General features: G+C 43.5%; 1 protein-coding gene across 1 annotated transcript in view; it reads right to left on the reverse strand.

The window, feature by feature from the left end:
* Positions 1 to 11448: 11448 nt before the first annotated feature.
* Positions 11449 to 17833, reverse strand: part of LOC133589222 (mitochondrial import inner membrane translocase subunit TIM44-like) — a 40705-nt gene continuing 34320 nt past the window's right edge. The window contains exons 9-13 of the mRNA XM_061941891.1: positions 16822 to 16946; positions 16471 to 16521; positions 15039 to 15128; positions 14823 to 14933; positions 11449 to 13716 (exon numbers count right to left, since the gene is read on the reverse strand). Coding sequence (XP_061797875.1) covers positions 13597 to 13716; positions 14823 to 14933; positions 15039 to 15128; positions 16471 to 16521; positions 16822 to 16946 — 497 coding nt within the window. The 3' untranslated portion in view covers positions 11449 to 13596. The remainder of the gene's footprint in view (positions 13717 to 14822; positions 14934 to 15038; positions 15129 to 16470; positions 16522 to 16821; positions 16947 to 17833) is intronic.

A 17833-nucleotide genomic window follows, 5' to 3' on the forward strand; every position in this document is an offset into this window, starting at 1 on the left:
GACGTCCATAGCCATCCTTCACAACAGACAGCAACTGGATGAGCGCCCCTATATATTGAGCCTTGAGTGTGTAAATCCACTGGCATGTGTTCTTTTTTTTTTTTCCCAAGCCTGATCTATTATCCCTATACTAGCCAATCCATAGGTCTATCACGCCATGACAACGGCTAAATCCATACACATCTATCAAAGCCTGTCAGCTTTGAAATGAGAAAAACAAAACGACGCAAGGGGGCGTTTAATTTTCTCAGGTGTTTCTCTTTGGATGTCAGTGGGTTCGCACATTCCGACCCAACGTAGGTGCCTGATCGATTGTTTGTGCTGCAACACACGCCGGGTGTTGCAGCGATCAATAAAAAGCCTGTATCGCAAAAGTAGTTTTTAGCCGATAAAAAAAGGCAACTCACAATACAGATGCATGCTTTTCAGTGAACCAAGAATGAAGTCTGATATCTTGTTTTGAACAGGATTAGCATTTATGCTACAGAAACTCATGAATTCACCCACTGGGGTTTTGCCATACTTGCCAACCCTCCCGGATTTTCCGGGAGACTCCCGAAATTCAGCGCCTCTCCCGAAAACCTCCCGAGACAAATTTACTCCCTAAAATCTCCCGAAATTCAGGCCGAGCTGGAGGCCACGCCCCCTCCAGCTCCATGCGGACCTGACCTGTTTTCACGTCCGCTTTCTCACAATATAAACAGCGTGCCTGCCCAATCACGTTATAACTGTAGAATGATCGAGGGCGAGCTCTTGGTTTCTTATGTGGGTTTATTGTTAGGCAGTTTCATTAACGTCATCCCAGCGCGGCAACAACACACAACAACAGCAGTCACGTTTTCGTCTACCGTAAAGCAGTTCGTCTGCTGTAAACAGCAATGTTGTGACACTCTTAAACAGGGCAATACTGCCATCTTTGTCATGGCCCAGACGCACACCAGTGCGCAATCATCTGGGAGCCGCGCTGAGCGCACCTCCAAGCGCGCGCGCGCATCACTCAAGCTGCTGCGTTCCATCTTCAATCAACACACCCGGCACTGATGAGAGGGACGACTACTTAAACAACCGCCACCAGAGATCCTTTGCCAGAATGTAGCAATCTGTACATCGTACCCTCCCTGTGTGTGTCCCCGAGTAACGCTGTCTTCCTTGTGCTTCCTGGTTCTCGACTCCTCGCTCGCCCCCGGACTACGACGACTCGCTCCTGCCCCCCGACCACGCTCCCGCCCCTGGACAAGCCCTGCCTGCCTTGCCCTTGTCTGACAGCACCGCTCCTCACAACACGCACCTCCAACACTTACGGTAAAACCCTCAAGTTAAATTCTACACATCTAATATATACATATATTGATATATAATATATAAAATAATATCATATAATATATTATACATTATAATATATATATATATTAGAGATGCGCGGTTTGCGGGCACAACCGCGGAGTCCGCGGATTATCCGCGGATCGGGCGGATGAAATTTAAAAAAATTAGATTTTATCCGCGGGTCGGGTCGGGTCAGGTCGGGTCTGGCGGTTGAAAAAAAAAAAAAAAAGATTTTAAATAGATTCAGGCGGGTGGCAGTTAAACCAATTCGGAAATATATATACAGGTAAAAGCCAGTAAATTAGAATATTTTGAAAAACTTGATTTATTTCAGTAATTGCATTCAAAAGGTGTAACTTGTACATTATATTTATTCATTGCACACAGACTGATGCATTCAAATGTTTATTTCATTTAATTTTGATGATTTGAAGTGGCAACAAATGAAAATCCAAAATTCCGTGTGTCACAAAATTAGAATATTACTTAAGGCTAATAGAAAAAACGGATTTTTAGAAATGTTGGCCAACTGAAAAGTATGAAAATGAAAAATATGAGCATGTACAATACTCAATACTTGGTTGGAGCTCCTTTTGCCTCAATTACTGCGTTAATGCGGCGTGGCATGGAGTCGATGAGTTTCTGGCACTGCTCAGGTGTTATGAGAGCCCAGGTTGCTCTGATAGTGGCCTTCAACTCTTCTGCGTTTTTGGGTCTGGCATTCTGCATCTTCCTTTTCACAATACCCCACAGATTTTCTATGGGGCTAAGGTCAGGGGAGTTGGCGGGCCAATTTAGAACAGAAATACCATGATCCGTAAACCAGGCACGGGTAGATTTTGCGCTGTGTGCAGGCGCCAAGTCCTGTTGGAACTTGACCCTGGATCTCAGGAAACAGAGTGGACCGAGACCAGCAGATGACATGGCACCCCAAACCATCACCCAACCATGCAAATTTTGCATTTCCTTTGGAAATCGAGGTCCCAGAGTCTGGAGGAAGACAGGAGAGGCACAGGATCCACGTTGCCTGAAGTCTAGTGTAAAGTTTCCACCATCAGTGATGGTTTGGGGTGCCATGTCATCTGCTGGTGTCGGTCCACTCTGTTTCCTGAGATCCAGGGTCAACGCAGCCATCTACCAGCAAGTTTTAGAGCACTTCATGCTTCCTGCTGCTGACCTGCTCTATGGAGATGGAGATTTCAAGTTCCAACAGGACTTGGCGCCTGCACACAGCGCAAAATCTACCCGTGCCTGGTTTACGGACCATGGTATTTCTGTTCTAAATTGGCCCGCCAACTCCCCTGACCTTAGCCCCATAGAAAATCTGTGGGGTATTGTGAAAAGGAAGATGCAGAATGCCAGACCCAAAAACGCAGAAGAGTTGAAGGCCACTATCAGAGCAACCTGGGCTCTCATAACACCTGAGCAGTGCCAGAAACTCATCGACTCCATGCCACGCCGCATTAACGCAGTAATTGAGGCAAAAGGAGCTCCAACCAAGTATTGAGTATTGTACATGCTCATATTTTTCATTTTCATACTTTTCAGTTGGCCAACATTTCTAAAAATCCCTTTTTTGTATTAGCCTTAAGTAATATTCTAATTTTGTGACACACGGAATTTTGGATTTTCATTTGTTGCCACTTCAAATCATCAAAATTAAATGAAATAAACATTTGAATGCATCAGTCTGTGTGCAATGAATAAATATAATGTACAAGTTACACCTTTTGAATGCAATTACTGAAATAAATCAAGTTTTTCAAAATATTCTAATTTACTGGCTTTTACCTGTACATAGTTAAATGTTGTTACCCACATACAAAAAACGAGCAGGCACCTGCTGCATATGCCACAACAGAAGAAAAAAAAGAAAAAGAGATGGACACTTTTACGGAGCGGAGAAGGCCCCCGACGCCTCGCCGGGGTCCGGGACCGAGGCCCCTTCCCCCGAGAGGGCCTCACCGGGAGCCGTAGCTGAGGCGATCCACGAGAAGGGCCCGACGCACGTCCAGGGTCACCACCGCGCCCACCGCACCGACACCCCGCCTCGTCCGCCTTCGCCGCGGCCGGCGTCACGCGCAGCAGGTAAGCAGCTTACCTGCCCGCCACCCCCGTGGCCGGGGGCTCATAACAGGGGTCACTCCGCGCGCTCCGCCCGCGCAGCTTACCTGCCCGCCACCCCTGTTGCCGGGGGCGCGTAGCAGTGCGCTCACGAAAGGGGTGGGGCTCACCCTGGTTGATATAGACAGCAGGACGGTGGCCATGGACGTCGGAACCCGCTAAGGAGTGTGTAACAACCCACCTGCCGAATCAACTAGCCCTGAAAATGGATGGCGCTGGAGCGTTGGGCCCATACCCGGCCGTCGCCGGCAGCGAGACGCGCTTGGAGGTGCGCTCAGCGCGGCTCCCATATGATTGCGCACTGGTGTGCGTCTGGGTCGTGACAGCGTGGCACGCGAATGTCTGTGCTGCATTGGATCAGTCTCCTTTCTTTAACAGGCAAAAGCTTTATAACCTCACTAATGCCTTGCATCGTCTATATTAGATATATAACAACGGGCAGGTGCGGGCGGATGGCGGGCGGGTGCGGTTCTGATCAAATGTTACATCGGGTGGATGGCGGATGGTTGACGACTTTCTGATGCGGTTGCGGATGAAATAATTGCCTATCCGCGCATCTCTAATATATATATATATATATATATATATATATATATATATATATATATATATATATATTTTTTTTTTTTTTTTCCTTTTGAATAAATACGCCCCAGGCTAAACACTCTCCCAGCCTCAGTGCCGTCTCCTTCTACCCGGTATCATCACAATCTACTGTACATGCATATGTGACAATAACATCTACGGCTTTTAGAGAGTGCAGTGCACAACTGCGCACACAACAAGGAGACGAAGCAGAAGAACGAGGAAGATACAGCCGTGGCGACGCCGACGACGAGTAAGATGAAGAAATACGCTTGCAAGTTCCAAGTCGCAGCTGCGATTGGACCTGGATAGCCTCCGGGAAGAAGTAGTGGACTACCAAGTGCTTGGCAGTGAAGATCTTCCTCAGGAAGCAAAGATTGACCGGTTTTGGGCCATGCTAGGGAGAGATGGAAGATTCCAGACTCTAGCGCATTTGATGAAAGCACTTTTGTGCGTGCCATACAGCAATGCATCATCTGAGAGGGTTAGAAAAATAGTGACAGAGAATAGAACAAGGATGGACAATTCAACCCTTAACTCTACAATGAGTAGATGAGTGTTATGTGTGTGTATATGTGTAAATAAATTAACACTGAAATTCAAGTATTTCTTTTATATATATATATATATATATATATATATATATATATATATATATATATATATATATATATATAATATATATATATAATATATATATATATGTATAGCTAGAATTCACTGAAAGTCAAGTATTTCATATATATATATATATATATATATATATATATATATATATATATATATATATATATATATATATATATATAAGAAATACTTGACACTTGGTGAATTCTAGCTGTAAATATACTCCTCCCCTCTTAACCACGCCCCCAACCACGCCCCTCCCCCCACCTCCCGAAATCGGAGGTCTCAAGGTTGGCAAGTATGGGTTTTGCAGGATATTTAACTTGACTCACAGAAGTCCATAGTCCGTTCAAAAAAACAGCAGAAGTGGTAGTGTAATTATACACTGCAAAAAGTGTTCAAAAACAAGAAAAAATAATACAAAAATTAGGGGTATTTTATTTGAACTAAGCAAAATTATCTGCCAATAGAACAAGAAAATTTGGCTTGTCAAGACTTTCCAAAACAAGTAAAATTAGCTAACCTCAATGAACCCAAAAATACCTTAAAATAAGTATATTCTCACTAATAACAAGTGCACTTTTTTTGGTAGAAAAAAAAAAGACCTTTTTGCTCAATATGTTGAGCAAAAAGAAAAATTTAAAATAAGTATATTCTCACTAATAACAAGTGCACTTTTCTTGGTAGAAAAAAAAGAGACCTTTTTGCTCAATATGTTGAAAAATATTCTTAAATGAAGTAAATGCTAGTGCCATTATCTTCCATCCATCCATCCATCTTCTTCCGCTTATCCGAGGTCGGGTCGCGGGGGCAGCAGCTTAAGCAGGGAAGCCCAGACTTCCCTTTCCCCAGCCACTTCGTCCAGCTCCTCCCGGGGGATCCCGAGGCGTTCCCAGGCCAGCTGGGAGAGATAGTCTTCCCAGCATGTCCTGGGTCTTCCCCGTGGCCTCCTACCGGTCGGACGTGCCCGAAACACCTTCCTAGGGAGGCGTTCGGGTGGCATCCTGACCAGATGCCCGAACCACCTCATCTGGCTCCTCTCGATGTGGAGGAGCAGCGGCTTTACTTTGAGCTCCTCCCGAATGACAGAACTTCTCACCCTATCTCTAAGGGAGAGCCCCGCCACTCGGCGGAGGAAACTCATTTCGGCCGCTTGTACCCGTGATCTTGTCCTTTCGGTCATGACCCAAAGCTCATGACCATAGGTGAGGATGGGAACGTAGATCGACCGGTAAATCGAGAGCTTTGCCTTCCGGCTCAGCTCCTTCTTCACCACAACGGATCGATACAGCGTCCGCATTACTGAAGACGCCGCACCGATCCGCCTGTCGATCTCACGATCCACTCTTCCCCCACTTGTGAACAAGACTCCGAGGTACTTGAACTCCTCCACTTGGGGCAAGATCTCCTCTCCAACCCGGAGATGGCACTCCACCCTTTTCCGGGAGAAAACCATGGACTCGGACTTGGAGGTGCTGATTCCCATCCCAGTCGCTTCACACTCGGCTGCGAACCGATCCAGTGAGAGCTGAAGATCTTAGCCGGAGGAAGCCATCAGGACCACATCATCTGCAAATAGCAGAGACCTAATCCTGCAGCCACCAAACCAGATACCCTCAACGCCTTGACTGCGCCTAGAAATTCTGTCCATAAAGGTTATGAACAGAATCGGTGACAAAGGGCAGCCTTGGCGGAGTCCAACCCTCACTGGAAACGTGTCCGACTTACTGCCAGCAATGCGGACCAAGCTCTGACACTGATTATACAGGGAGCGAACTGCCACAATAAGACAGTCCGTTACCCCATACTCTCTGAGCACTCCCCACAGGACTTCCCGGGGTACACGGTCGAATGCCTTCTCCAAGTCCACAAGGCCTCCTCTCTGAGCTGCCACCTTAACGTGGTAGAGGAGTTTGCGTGTCCCAATGATCCTAGGAGCTATGTTGTCCGGGGGTTTCTATGCCCCCTGGTAGGGTCTCCCAAGGCAAACTGGTCTTAGGTGAGGGATCAGACAAAGAGCAGCTCGAAGACCTCTATGAAGAACACTAACAAAGGACCCAGATTTCCCTCGCCCGGACGCGGGTCACCGGGGCCCCCCTCTGGAGCCAGGCCCGGAGGTGGGGCACGATGGCGAGCGCCTGGTGGCCGGGCCTGTCCCCATGGGGCCCGGCCGGGCCCAGCCCGAAGAGGCAACGTGGGTCCCCCCTCCAATGGGCTCACCACCCATAGCAGGGGCCATAGAGGTCGGGTGCAGTGTGAGCTGGGCGGCAGCCGAGGGCAGGGCACTTGGCGGTCCGATCCTCGGCTACATAAGCTGGCTCTTGGGACGTGGAACGTCACCTCGCTGGGGGGTAAGGAGCCTGAGCTAGTGCGTGAGGTGGAGAAGTTCTGGCTAGATATAGTCGGTCTCACTTCGACGAACAGCAAGGGCTCTGGAACCACTTCTCTTGACAGGGGCTGGACTCTCTTTCACTCTGGCGTTGCCGGCAGTGAGAGGCGACGGGCTGGGGTGGCAATTCTTGTTGCCCCTCGGCTCAAAGCCTGCACGTTGGAGTTCAACCCGGTGGACGAGAGGGTAGCTTCCCTCCGCCTTCGGGTGGGGGGACGGGTCCTGACTGTTGTTTGCGTTTACGCGCCAAACGGCAGCTCAGAGTACCCACCCTTTTTGGATTCACTCGAGGGAGAACTGGAGAGTGCTCCCCTGGGTGATCCCCTCGTTCTACTGGGGGACTTCAACGCTCATGTTGGCAGCGACAGTGAAACCTGGAGAGGTGTGATTGGGAAGAATGGCCGCCCGGATCTGAACCCGAGTGGTGTTCTGTTATTGGACTTTTGTGCTCGTCACAGATTGTCGATAACAAACACCATGTTCAAACATAAGGGTGTCCATATGTGCACTTGGCACCAGGACACCCTAGGCCGCAGTTCCATGATCGACTTTGTAGTTGTGTCATCGGATTTGCGGTCTCATGTTTTGGACACTCGGGTGAAGAAAGGGGCGGAGCTTTCTACCGATCACCACCTGGTGGTGAGTTGGCTGCGATGGTGGGGGAGGATGCCGGACAGACCTGGCAGGCCCAAACGCATTGTGAGGGTTTGCTGGGAACGTCTGGCAGAGTCTCCTGTCAGAGAGAGTTTCAATTCCCACCTCCGGAAGAACTTTGAACATGTCACGAGGGAGGTGCTGGACATTGAGTCCGAATGGACCATGTTCCGCGCCTCTATTGTCGAGGCGGCTGATTGGAGCTGTGGCCGCAAGGTAGTTGGTGCTTGTCGTGGCGGTAATCCTAGAACCCGTTGGTGGACACCGGCGGTGAGGGATGCCGTCAAGCTGAAGAAGGAGTCCTATCGGGTTCTTTTGGCTCATAGGACTCCTGAGGCAGCGGACAGGTACCGACAGGCCAAGCGGTGTGCGGCTTCAGCGGTCGCAGAGGCAAAAACTCGGACATGGGAGGAGTTCGGGGAAGCCATGGAAAACGACTTCCGGACGGCTTCGAAGCAATTCTGGACCACCATCCGCCGCCTCAGGAAGGGGAAGCAGTGCACTATAAACGCCGTGTATGGCGAGGATGGTGTTCTGCTGACCTCGACTGCGGATGTTGTGGATCGGTGGAGGGAATACTTCGAAGACCTCCTCAATCCCACCAACACGTCTTCCTATGAGGAAGCAGTGCCTGGGGAGTCTGTGGTGGGCTCTCCTATTTCTGGGGCTGAGGTTGCCGAGGTAGTTAAAAAGCTCCTCGGTGGCAAGGCCCCGGGGGTGGATGAGATACGCCCGGAGTTCTTTAAGGCTCTGGATGTTGTGGGGCTGTCTTGGTTGACAAGACTCTGCAACATCGCGTGGACATCGGGGGCAGTACCTCTGGATTGGCAGGCCGGGGTGGTGGTTCCTCTCTTTAAGAAGGGGAACCGGAGGGTGTAGCTGGTAGCGAAAACGAAATTGAAGAAGAAACTGAAGCTATTGAGCCATATCGGTTTGAACCGTATGCAAGCGAAACCGACGAAAACGACACGACAGCCAGCGACACGGGAGAAAGCGAGGACGAATTCGCCGATCGCCTTCTAACCAACGATTGGTATGTGTTTGTTTGGCATTAAAGGAAACTAACAACTATGAACTAGGTTTACAACATATGAAATACATTTGGCAACAACATGCACTTTGAGAGTGCAGACAGCCCAATTTTCATCAATTAATATATTCTGTAGACATACCCTCATCCGCTCTCTTTTCCTGAAAGCTGATCTGTCCAGTTTTGGAGTTGATGTCAGCAGGCCAGGGAAGCTAGGGTCGATATTCTTCTCTTGATCATCTTCGGTGGCATAAGGGACGGTGTGAGCCAAGACATCCAGGGGGTTTAGCTCGCTCGTCTGCGGGAACAAACTGCCGCCATTGCTTGCCGTGCTACCGAGGTCCTTTGTCCCTGAATTGCTCACACACTCCGGCAGATTCAATGGGGGTCTGGTGGCAGATTTCTTTGACTTTATCGTTGGAAATGCATCTGCTTTGAGTGTCGCAGGATATCCACACATTCTTGCCATCTCTGTCGTAGCATAGCTTTCGTCGGTAAAGTGTGCGGAACAAACGTCCAATTTCTTGCCACTTTCGCATCTTTGGGCCACTGGTGCAACTTGAATTCGTCCCTGTTTGTGTTGTTACACCATCCGACAACACACCGACGAGGCATGGTGTCTGCAAGGTACGGAAAACAGTCGAAAAAAAGGGGAAAAAACCGCTGATTTGACTCGGTGTTTGAGAAATTGGCGGATAGCTTCACGTTGTGACGTCTTCGCTCCGAGAGCGAATACTAGAAAGGCGTTTAATTCGCCAAAATTCACCCATTTAGAGTTCGGAAATCGGTTAAAAAAATATATGGTCTTTTTTCTGCAACATCAAGGTATATATTGACGCTTACATAGGTCTGGTGATAATGTTCCCCTTTAATCTTACTTAGATTTCAGTTTTTGCAGTGTAGTATGTTCACTCTGGAGTTAAACGCGACAACCAAGTATTAATAAATAAAAAATATAGTTCTTAACACAGCCTTTCACATTCATCAACAAACATCTCAATACATTCAAATGATCCTCAGTGAGGCTGCCGTTAATGTGGTCCCATATATTTACAAAACACTCTTAAACATTATAATGTGGATATAATACACGTGGTCTTACACTATCGCTAGTGAGAGAGAGCCAGTTTGAGAAGATGTTGCAAGCTGATGACACAAGCATGCACACTTGTTCCACAGGGCGAGACATTATACACTCACTAATATGTCTTAGGTACGAGTTCTGATAGGAATTTACTACAGTTCATACACTTGAATGCACAAGTATAGAAAACAGCTATGTCATCTATATGTGGTTTGACTAAAGTTAAAATTATAATCCTTATGATAAGTTGATTTAGAATTTGTGTCTTTGTCTACTGCCAACAGTCTATGTTTTCTATACGGGCTTCAGAGACAACAAAAAAGGGTGGTAATGGTAACGAAATCTGTGTTTCACTACCAGTTTTTTGCCAAAATTTGAAATCTTGCATTTGTGTGAAGGTATCTATGGTAACATATTTGCCATGACATGTTTAGAAAGCATAACATGGAGTTACCTTGCATGCTTTTGCCTACAATGTAAAGAGTTTCAAGTATTTGACAGAGAGCAGAGAATCCTTAAAGGGGAACTGCCTTTTTTTGGGAATTGTTTCCTATCGTTCACAATCATTATGAGAGACGTGACGGGTGGATTTTTTTTAATGCATTTTAAATATTCAATAAATGTGATCAAAAGTCCGCTTACAATGGAGCTTATGGGAGCCGTTCAATTCTGCCTATAGAGCCTCTAAAAAACATCCAAACACCTCCATTAAGGTTTTATCTAAATGATGTAAGTATATATGTAATGTAGTAACATTTATAATAACATTTAATATCTACGTATTTTGATCATTTTAAGCATTCATTTAAAAAACGCATCACATTTGCTTTTTTTTTTCTTCATCACTTATGCACTCACTGCAGACTTTATAAGAGCCAACAAACATAATAAACATACTTGCCAACCCTCCCAAATTTTACGGGAGACTCCCGATATTCAGCGCCTCTCCCGAAAACCTCCCGGGACAAATATTCTCCCGAAAATCTCCCGATTTTCAGCCGGAGCTGGAGGCCACGCCCCCTCAGCTCTATGCGGACCTGAGTGAGGACAGCCTTTTTTCACGACGGGAGGACAACAGGGTGACAAGAACTAAATCATCCAGACTAGAGATACATTGTATTATTATGTTTATCTTACCTAAAAATAAATATATTTATTAATTAAAAAAGAAATAAAAAAAATACATTTTTACTATATTTTGCTAAAAACATCAAAATTAATTGTATTTTTATTTTTTCCGACTCCTTATTACATCCAGCCATAGAATTATACATTAAAATAAACATATTTGAAATAATTAATTTTAAATTATCATAATAATTTATTTAAAATGACCATATTTAATTATTAAAATAATTGCTTGTTTATCAACAACTTTAGCATTTTATTCATTACATTTTGAAGCTCTCAGAAGCCAAGTTATGTTATATTCCTTAATATTTATTTATGCAAGTTTGAAGTATCAATTATCCAAACACTGTTTTGTTTGCATATTTTCAGGATGTATATATATATATAGACATATATATATATGCATATATATATATATATATATGAAATACTTGACTTGGTGAATTCTAGCTGTCAATATACTCCTCCCCTCTTAACCACGCCCCCAACCACACCCCGCCCCCAACCCCCGAATTCGGAGGTCTCAAGGTTGGCAAGTATGATAATAAAACATCGTTTACTGTACAAAGTCTGCTGTCATTAGGATGCCGACTGCTCGGATGTTCATATATTCCCATTTAGATGAGGAATGTCTCATAATCCTCGCGAGTAAACAGGGTGGGGTGAGGAAACAAGCACTTTTCATGTCGTCCTCGCCAGTTCCAGGTCCTAAATGGCAGTCAAAGTATCCCAACTTGTCGGAATATATTCTCAGCCATTTATTTTTCAGGTGAGAGGCATGATTTATAGTCTAAAATAAATGTACAGGGAGCAGGGAAGCGAGGAAGCAGCAGACCACTCGATGTAAACATAGGCACACAGGAAGTGATCACGGCGCCGCTATAAATAATTTGTCTGCGTTAGTGATTATAATAACAATAACACCAATACTTGGTTATATACAAGTCGAAAAATGTAAATGGAGTATTGTTGGCGCTTTTTGAATGTTTATTTATCGGATTTTATGGGCGGAATAGTGGCGCTTCCATTGGCTCTGCTGTAAGCGGACTTTTATTTACAAGTTAGTAGGGCTGTGAATCTTTGGGTGTCCCTCGATTCTTGGGGTCACGATTCGATTCAAAATCAATTTTATTCAACGCGATTCTCGATTCAAAAACGATATTTTCCCTATTCAAAAGGATTCTCTATTCTTTCAATACATAGGATTTCAGCAGGATCTACCCCAGTCTGCTGACATGCAAGCAGAGTAGTAGATTTTTGTAAAAAGCTTTTATAATTGTAAAGGACGATGTTTTATCAACTGATTGCTATAATGTAAATTTGTTTTAACTATTAAATGAACCAAAAATATGACTTATTTTACCTTTGTGAAAATATTGGACACAGTGTGTTGTCAAGCTTATGAGATGCGATGCAAGTGTAAGCCACTGTGACACTATTTTTTTTTTTATAAATGTCTAATGATAATGTCAATGAGGGATTTTTAATCACTACTGTGTTGAAATTGTAACTAATATTGATACTGTTGTTGATAATATCCATTTTTGTTTCACTACTTTTGTGTGGTGTTTGTGTCTCCTCTCAATTGCTCTGTTTATTGCAGTTCTGAGTGTTGCTGGGTCGGGTTTGCTTTTGGAATTGGATTGCATTGTTATGGTATTGCTGTGTATTGTTTTGTTGGATTGATTAATTAAAAAATAAATAGATAAATAAATAAATACATTTATCTATTTATTTTTATTTATTTATTTTTTATTTTTTTAATAAAAATAAATAGATACATTTATTTAATTTTTTATAAAAATAAATAGATAAATAAATAAATAAATAAAGGGCGTCACGGTGGCAGAGGGGTTAGTGCATCTGCCTCACAATACGAAGGTCCTGAGTAGTGTTGGGTTCAATCCCGGGCTCGGGATCTTTCTGTGTGGAGTTTGCATGTTCTCCCCGTGACTGCGTGCGTTCCCTCCGGGTACTCCGGCTTCCTCCCACTTCCAAAGACATGCACCTGGGGATAGGTTGATTGGCAACACTAAATTGGCCCTAGTGTGTGAATGTGAGTGTGAATGTTGTCTGTCTATCTGTGTTGGCCCTGCAATGAGGTGGCGACTTGTCCAGGGTGTACCCCGCCTTCCGCCCGATTGTAGCTGAGATAGGCTCCAGCGCCCCCCGCGACCCCAAAAGGGAATAAGCGGTAGAAAATGGATGGATGGATGGATGGATTCTGAATCGCACAACGTGGGAATCGAGATTCGAATTCGAATCGATTTTTTTCCCACACCCCTACAAGTTAGAATGTATTAAAAAAAATTCATCCGTCGGCATATCTCTCATAATGATTGTGAACGGTAAGAAGTGCAGTTTCCTTTTAAACCTGTCCAGCTTGAAGTTTGTCCACCATGTAGCCACCTGGTTTAGGCTCTTCTTGTCATTAATTTCAGCATCTCAGTCAACTCAGCGAGAAGCTCACTGTATGGTTTCATAAACCGACACATAAAGTCTATGAAATGGCAAAAAGAGACACAAAATAACACCAGTCTGTTTGTGTCAGCATTAGTACGTGCAAGCATTCCAGGCTTATCCTTCTGCCCTTATCCCTCTGTTTGTGTGTCTCTTTTCACCCCCTACTTTGCTCTTCGCTTTCTTTTCCTAGAGAACCTGCTCGGTGCTGGAGGCGGAGATGTCCAGTAGTCTCCACGCCGCACTGGGGTTCAGCTCCTGCTGGTCACGACACAGCGCCCAAACATACATCATCCTCAGCACTTTCTCCTGTTAAGAGGGAGAAGAGCGCCGCTTCAGAGACAGTAGTGTCATGTCTGTGTAATCATGTTTTGTTTTAGTCATGTTTTGTTTAGTTTAGTTATTGGACTCTTTAGATTCTGGCTTTTCACTCCCTTGTCTTGTTTCCATGGTTACCCATTAGTTTCACCTGTTCCACGTTTGGACTCATTGTGCACTCTTGTTTGTCACCATAGCAACCCATTAGTTTTCACCTGTCACGTCACGCACCTGTTTCACGTTTTGAGTCACGCACCTGTTTTAGTTAATCATGTCTGTAGTATTTAAGTTCATTGTTTTCAGTTTGTCTTTCTGGCGACATCCCGCATTTATGCTTCTGCACTCTCCACACACCCTTAAGACACTTGCTGCTCTTTTTTCATGCCGGTTTCTCGTCCAAGTAAGTTTTCTTTATTCATGCCATAGTTGGCAAGTTTTGTTTAATTGTTTATAGTTTCTGCCTTAGTGCAAGTTTTGTGTTTATAGTCAAGTTTTGTACCTGTGCCTTTTGTTTGATCCTTTTTTTTGTAGTTATAGTGTTTAAATAAATCATATACTCCCCTTCACGCCACGTATGGTCCAAATCTTTTGCACCTCGAGAGAACAAACCACGCCACAGTCCCAGTCATGAGAAGTAGGGGTTTGAGACGCACTTTCAAGAACATCACACCACAATCTGTGTGCGCGTGTAGATGGCAATAATGTAGTCAAGCAGTTTGGATGTAGAATACAACAACATTATGAGCAGTCTCACTTATACTCTTAGGCCCAGTTCAGATGTTTCCCATCTTATTATGTAGACGCCTTCACATTACTGAAGGCAGTCCCCTCCCTTCCACACATATCGAGAACAAATTAACGTATACATATACCGTATTTTTCAGACTAATAAGTTGCAGTTTTTTTCATAGTTTGGGCGGGGGTGCGACTTATACTCAGGAGCGACTTATGTGTAAAATTATTAACACATTAGCTCCAAGTTTCTGTAATTAAAAAATGTACAACACTGAAATATGTCTTCGACTGGTGTAAAATAGATAGGTTTGATTGGATCAAATCATGTACAATTACGGTACATTGAATATGAATACACTGACCGGATCTCCTTCCACTATGTCCCCTTTGGGACTGCGAATCACCATGACGACTTGGGCCTGGAAGGTGATGATCAACACTGGGCCTTGGTCCATCATCTTCCCCATGGCCAACTATAACCAAGACCAAGATAAGGATTTAACACTCAATTGGATCATGGAAGAGTAGTGTGTAATGGTGTATGCTGTGAAAGCTGTTTTTTACTTTAGAATGCTTACATCAATATTATCAATATCAAGGACTTTGGACTGTAACAGCAACCCCAAACCTTTTGCTTGCTGGATGGGATAGGCAAGCTGACTGTAAGTCTGAGGACAGAAACCAAAACAGTCATTACACATAAGGAAATCAAAAGATAGAGTAACGTCCTAATTGGCTTGAAACAAATGATCTGAAGCACATATAAAACTAGTTTAATTGCGTATGAACTACAAAACCTAAAACCAAAGAAGTCGTAAGAAAAACAGAATACAATGATTTGCAAATCCTTTTCAACCTATATATTCAATTGAATAGACTGCAAAAACAAGATATTTAACGTTCAAACTGGTAAACTTTGTTATTTTTTGCAAATATTAGCTCATTTGGAATTTGATGACTTTCAAAAAAGCTGGCACAAGTGGCAAAAAAAATACTGAGAAAGTTGAGGAATGCTCAAACACTTATGTGGAACATCCCACCGGTGAACAGGCTAATTGGGAACAGGTGGGTGCCATGATTGGGTATATAAGCAGTTTCCATGAAATGCTCAGTCACTCACAAACAAGGATGGGGTGAGGGTCGCCACTTTGTAAAAAAAATAAGTGAGCAAATTGTCCAACATTTCTCAACCAGCTAGGAATTTAGGGATTTCACCATCTACGGTCCGTAATATCATCAAAAGGTTCAGAGAATCGGGAAAAATCACTGCACGTAAGTGGCATGCCCGTGACCTTAGATCCCTCAGGCGGTACTGCATCAAAAACAGACATCGGTGTGTAAAGGATATCACCACATGGGCTCAGGAACCACTGTCAGTAACTAGTCTTTTTCATGGACGCCCCTGCTTATTTCAGCAAGACAAGGCCAAGCCACATTCCGCACGTGTTACAACAGCGTGGCTTCATAGTAAAAGAGTGCGGGTACTTGACTGGCCTGCCCGTAGTCCAGACCTGTCTCCCATTGAAAATGTGTGGTGCATTATGAAGCCTAAAATACCACAACGGCAACCCCAGACTGTTGAACAACTTAAGCTGTACATCAAGCAAGAATGGGAAAGAATTCCACCTGAAAAGCTTCAAAAATGTGTCTCCTCAGTTCCCAAACATTTACTGAGTGTTGTTAAAAGGAAAGGCCATGTAACACAGTGGTAAAAATGCCCCTGTGACAACTTGTTTGCAATGTGTTGCTGCCATTAAATTCTAAGTTAATGATTATTTACAACAACAAAAAAATACCGGTAAGTTCCTCAGTTTGAATATTAAATATCTTGTCTTTGCAATCTATTCAATTGAATAAGTTGAAAAGGATTTGCAAATCATTGTATTCTGTTTTTATTTACGAATTACACAACATGCCAACTTCACTGGTTTTGTAGTTCAATTGTGTATGAACAACATTAGAGCTGCGTAAGTGGTCTGAGAATGACAATGTCACCTGTGTAAGACTTACCGCTTCATAGCACCAATCCTTTAATACATGTAACTCTCCACGAATCATTGCCTGCAGAAAGAACAGCAGCACTGTGTTTATTATAATTGTTCATTTTCCAAACAAATTTATGTACTAAACTACAACACCATGAAGTCATTACTGCATAAAGCTACACTGACTAGGGAGACCAGTTGTCTTACTGATTGATATTATAGCAAGTCCTAAATTACTATTGATAACAATTATCTGTAATAATTTGATTGTATCGGTCACATGAAATAATAGCACTTGACTTTTAACGCGAGTGGACACATTACAGTAAGTCAGTCTAAGTGTTACAGTGTAGAATAAATGAGTCAAACAGTTCACCTCTAATATGTTTGGGATTATGTCTTTCTCACACTGTTTGAGAAAAGATTCTCTGTCAAATTTGGGGTCTGCCTTCAGGATCTCAGTGAGTACCTCTGAAATCTCCGTCTTGGAGAAAAGACCACCTAGGAAAATAAACAGCAGCAACAAAAGCATTTAGCTAAAACTCGGGCTGTCAAAAATAAAGAGTTAACTCATGTGTTTAATCACAAAAAATGATTGCATTATTCATGTATATACTCATATTAATCACCATTTGTTTTGACCGCAGATGCTTTACCGTAACCGTGGATGATTATCTGAAAGGAGGGACGGGTTGATACATAGGCAATGACCACGTTACTGCAAGGGTGTACAAACTACGGCCCACGGGCCAAGTGCGGATAGCCGGCATCTTCACTTTGGCCCGCAAGACTCATGAGATTATTAAGGTCATGAGTTTAATGAGGAATCTGACCCACTGGGTGTTTCCAAATATACACACTGCAAGTATATATATAATGTAGTAACAGACACCTTCATAACAATATGTAATATGTACAATATACACACTGCAAGTATATATATAATGTAGTAACTGACACCTTCATAACAATATGTAATATGTACAATATACACACTGCAAGTATATATATAATGTAGTAACAGACACCTTCATAACAATAAGTAATATGCACAATATACACACTGCAAGTATGTATATAATGTAGTAACAGACACCTTCATAACAATATATAAAAGGAAAAAAATATTGTAGTAACAGACACCTTCATAACAATATGTAATATGTTTTATATAAGTTATATGCAAGTATATATATATAATGTAGTAACAAACACCTTCATAACAATATGTAATATGTTTTATATAACGGGTAAGTTATATGCAAGTATATATATATAATGTAGTAACAGACACCTTCATAACAATATGTAATATGTTTTATATAAAGTATATGCAAGTATATGTATAATGTAGTAACAGACACCTTCATAACAGTATGTAATATGTA

This window comes from Nerophis lumbriciformis, linkage group LG03 (assembly GCF_033978685.3).
Source record: "Nerophis lumbriciformis linkage group LG03, RoL_Nlum_v2.1, whole genome shotgun sequence".
In the NCBI taxonomy this organism is placed as follows: domain Eukaryota; kingdom Metazoa; phylum Chordata; class Actinopteri; order Syngnathiformes; family Syngnathidae; genus Nerophis; species Nerophis lumbriciformis.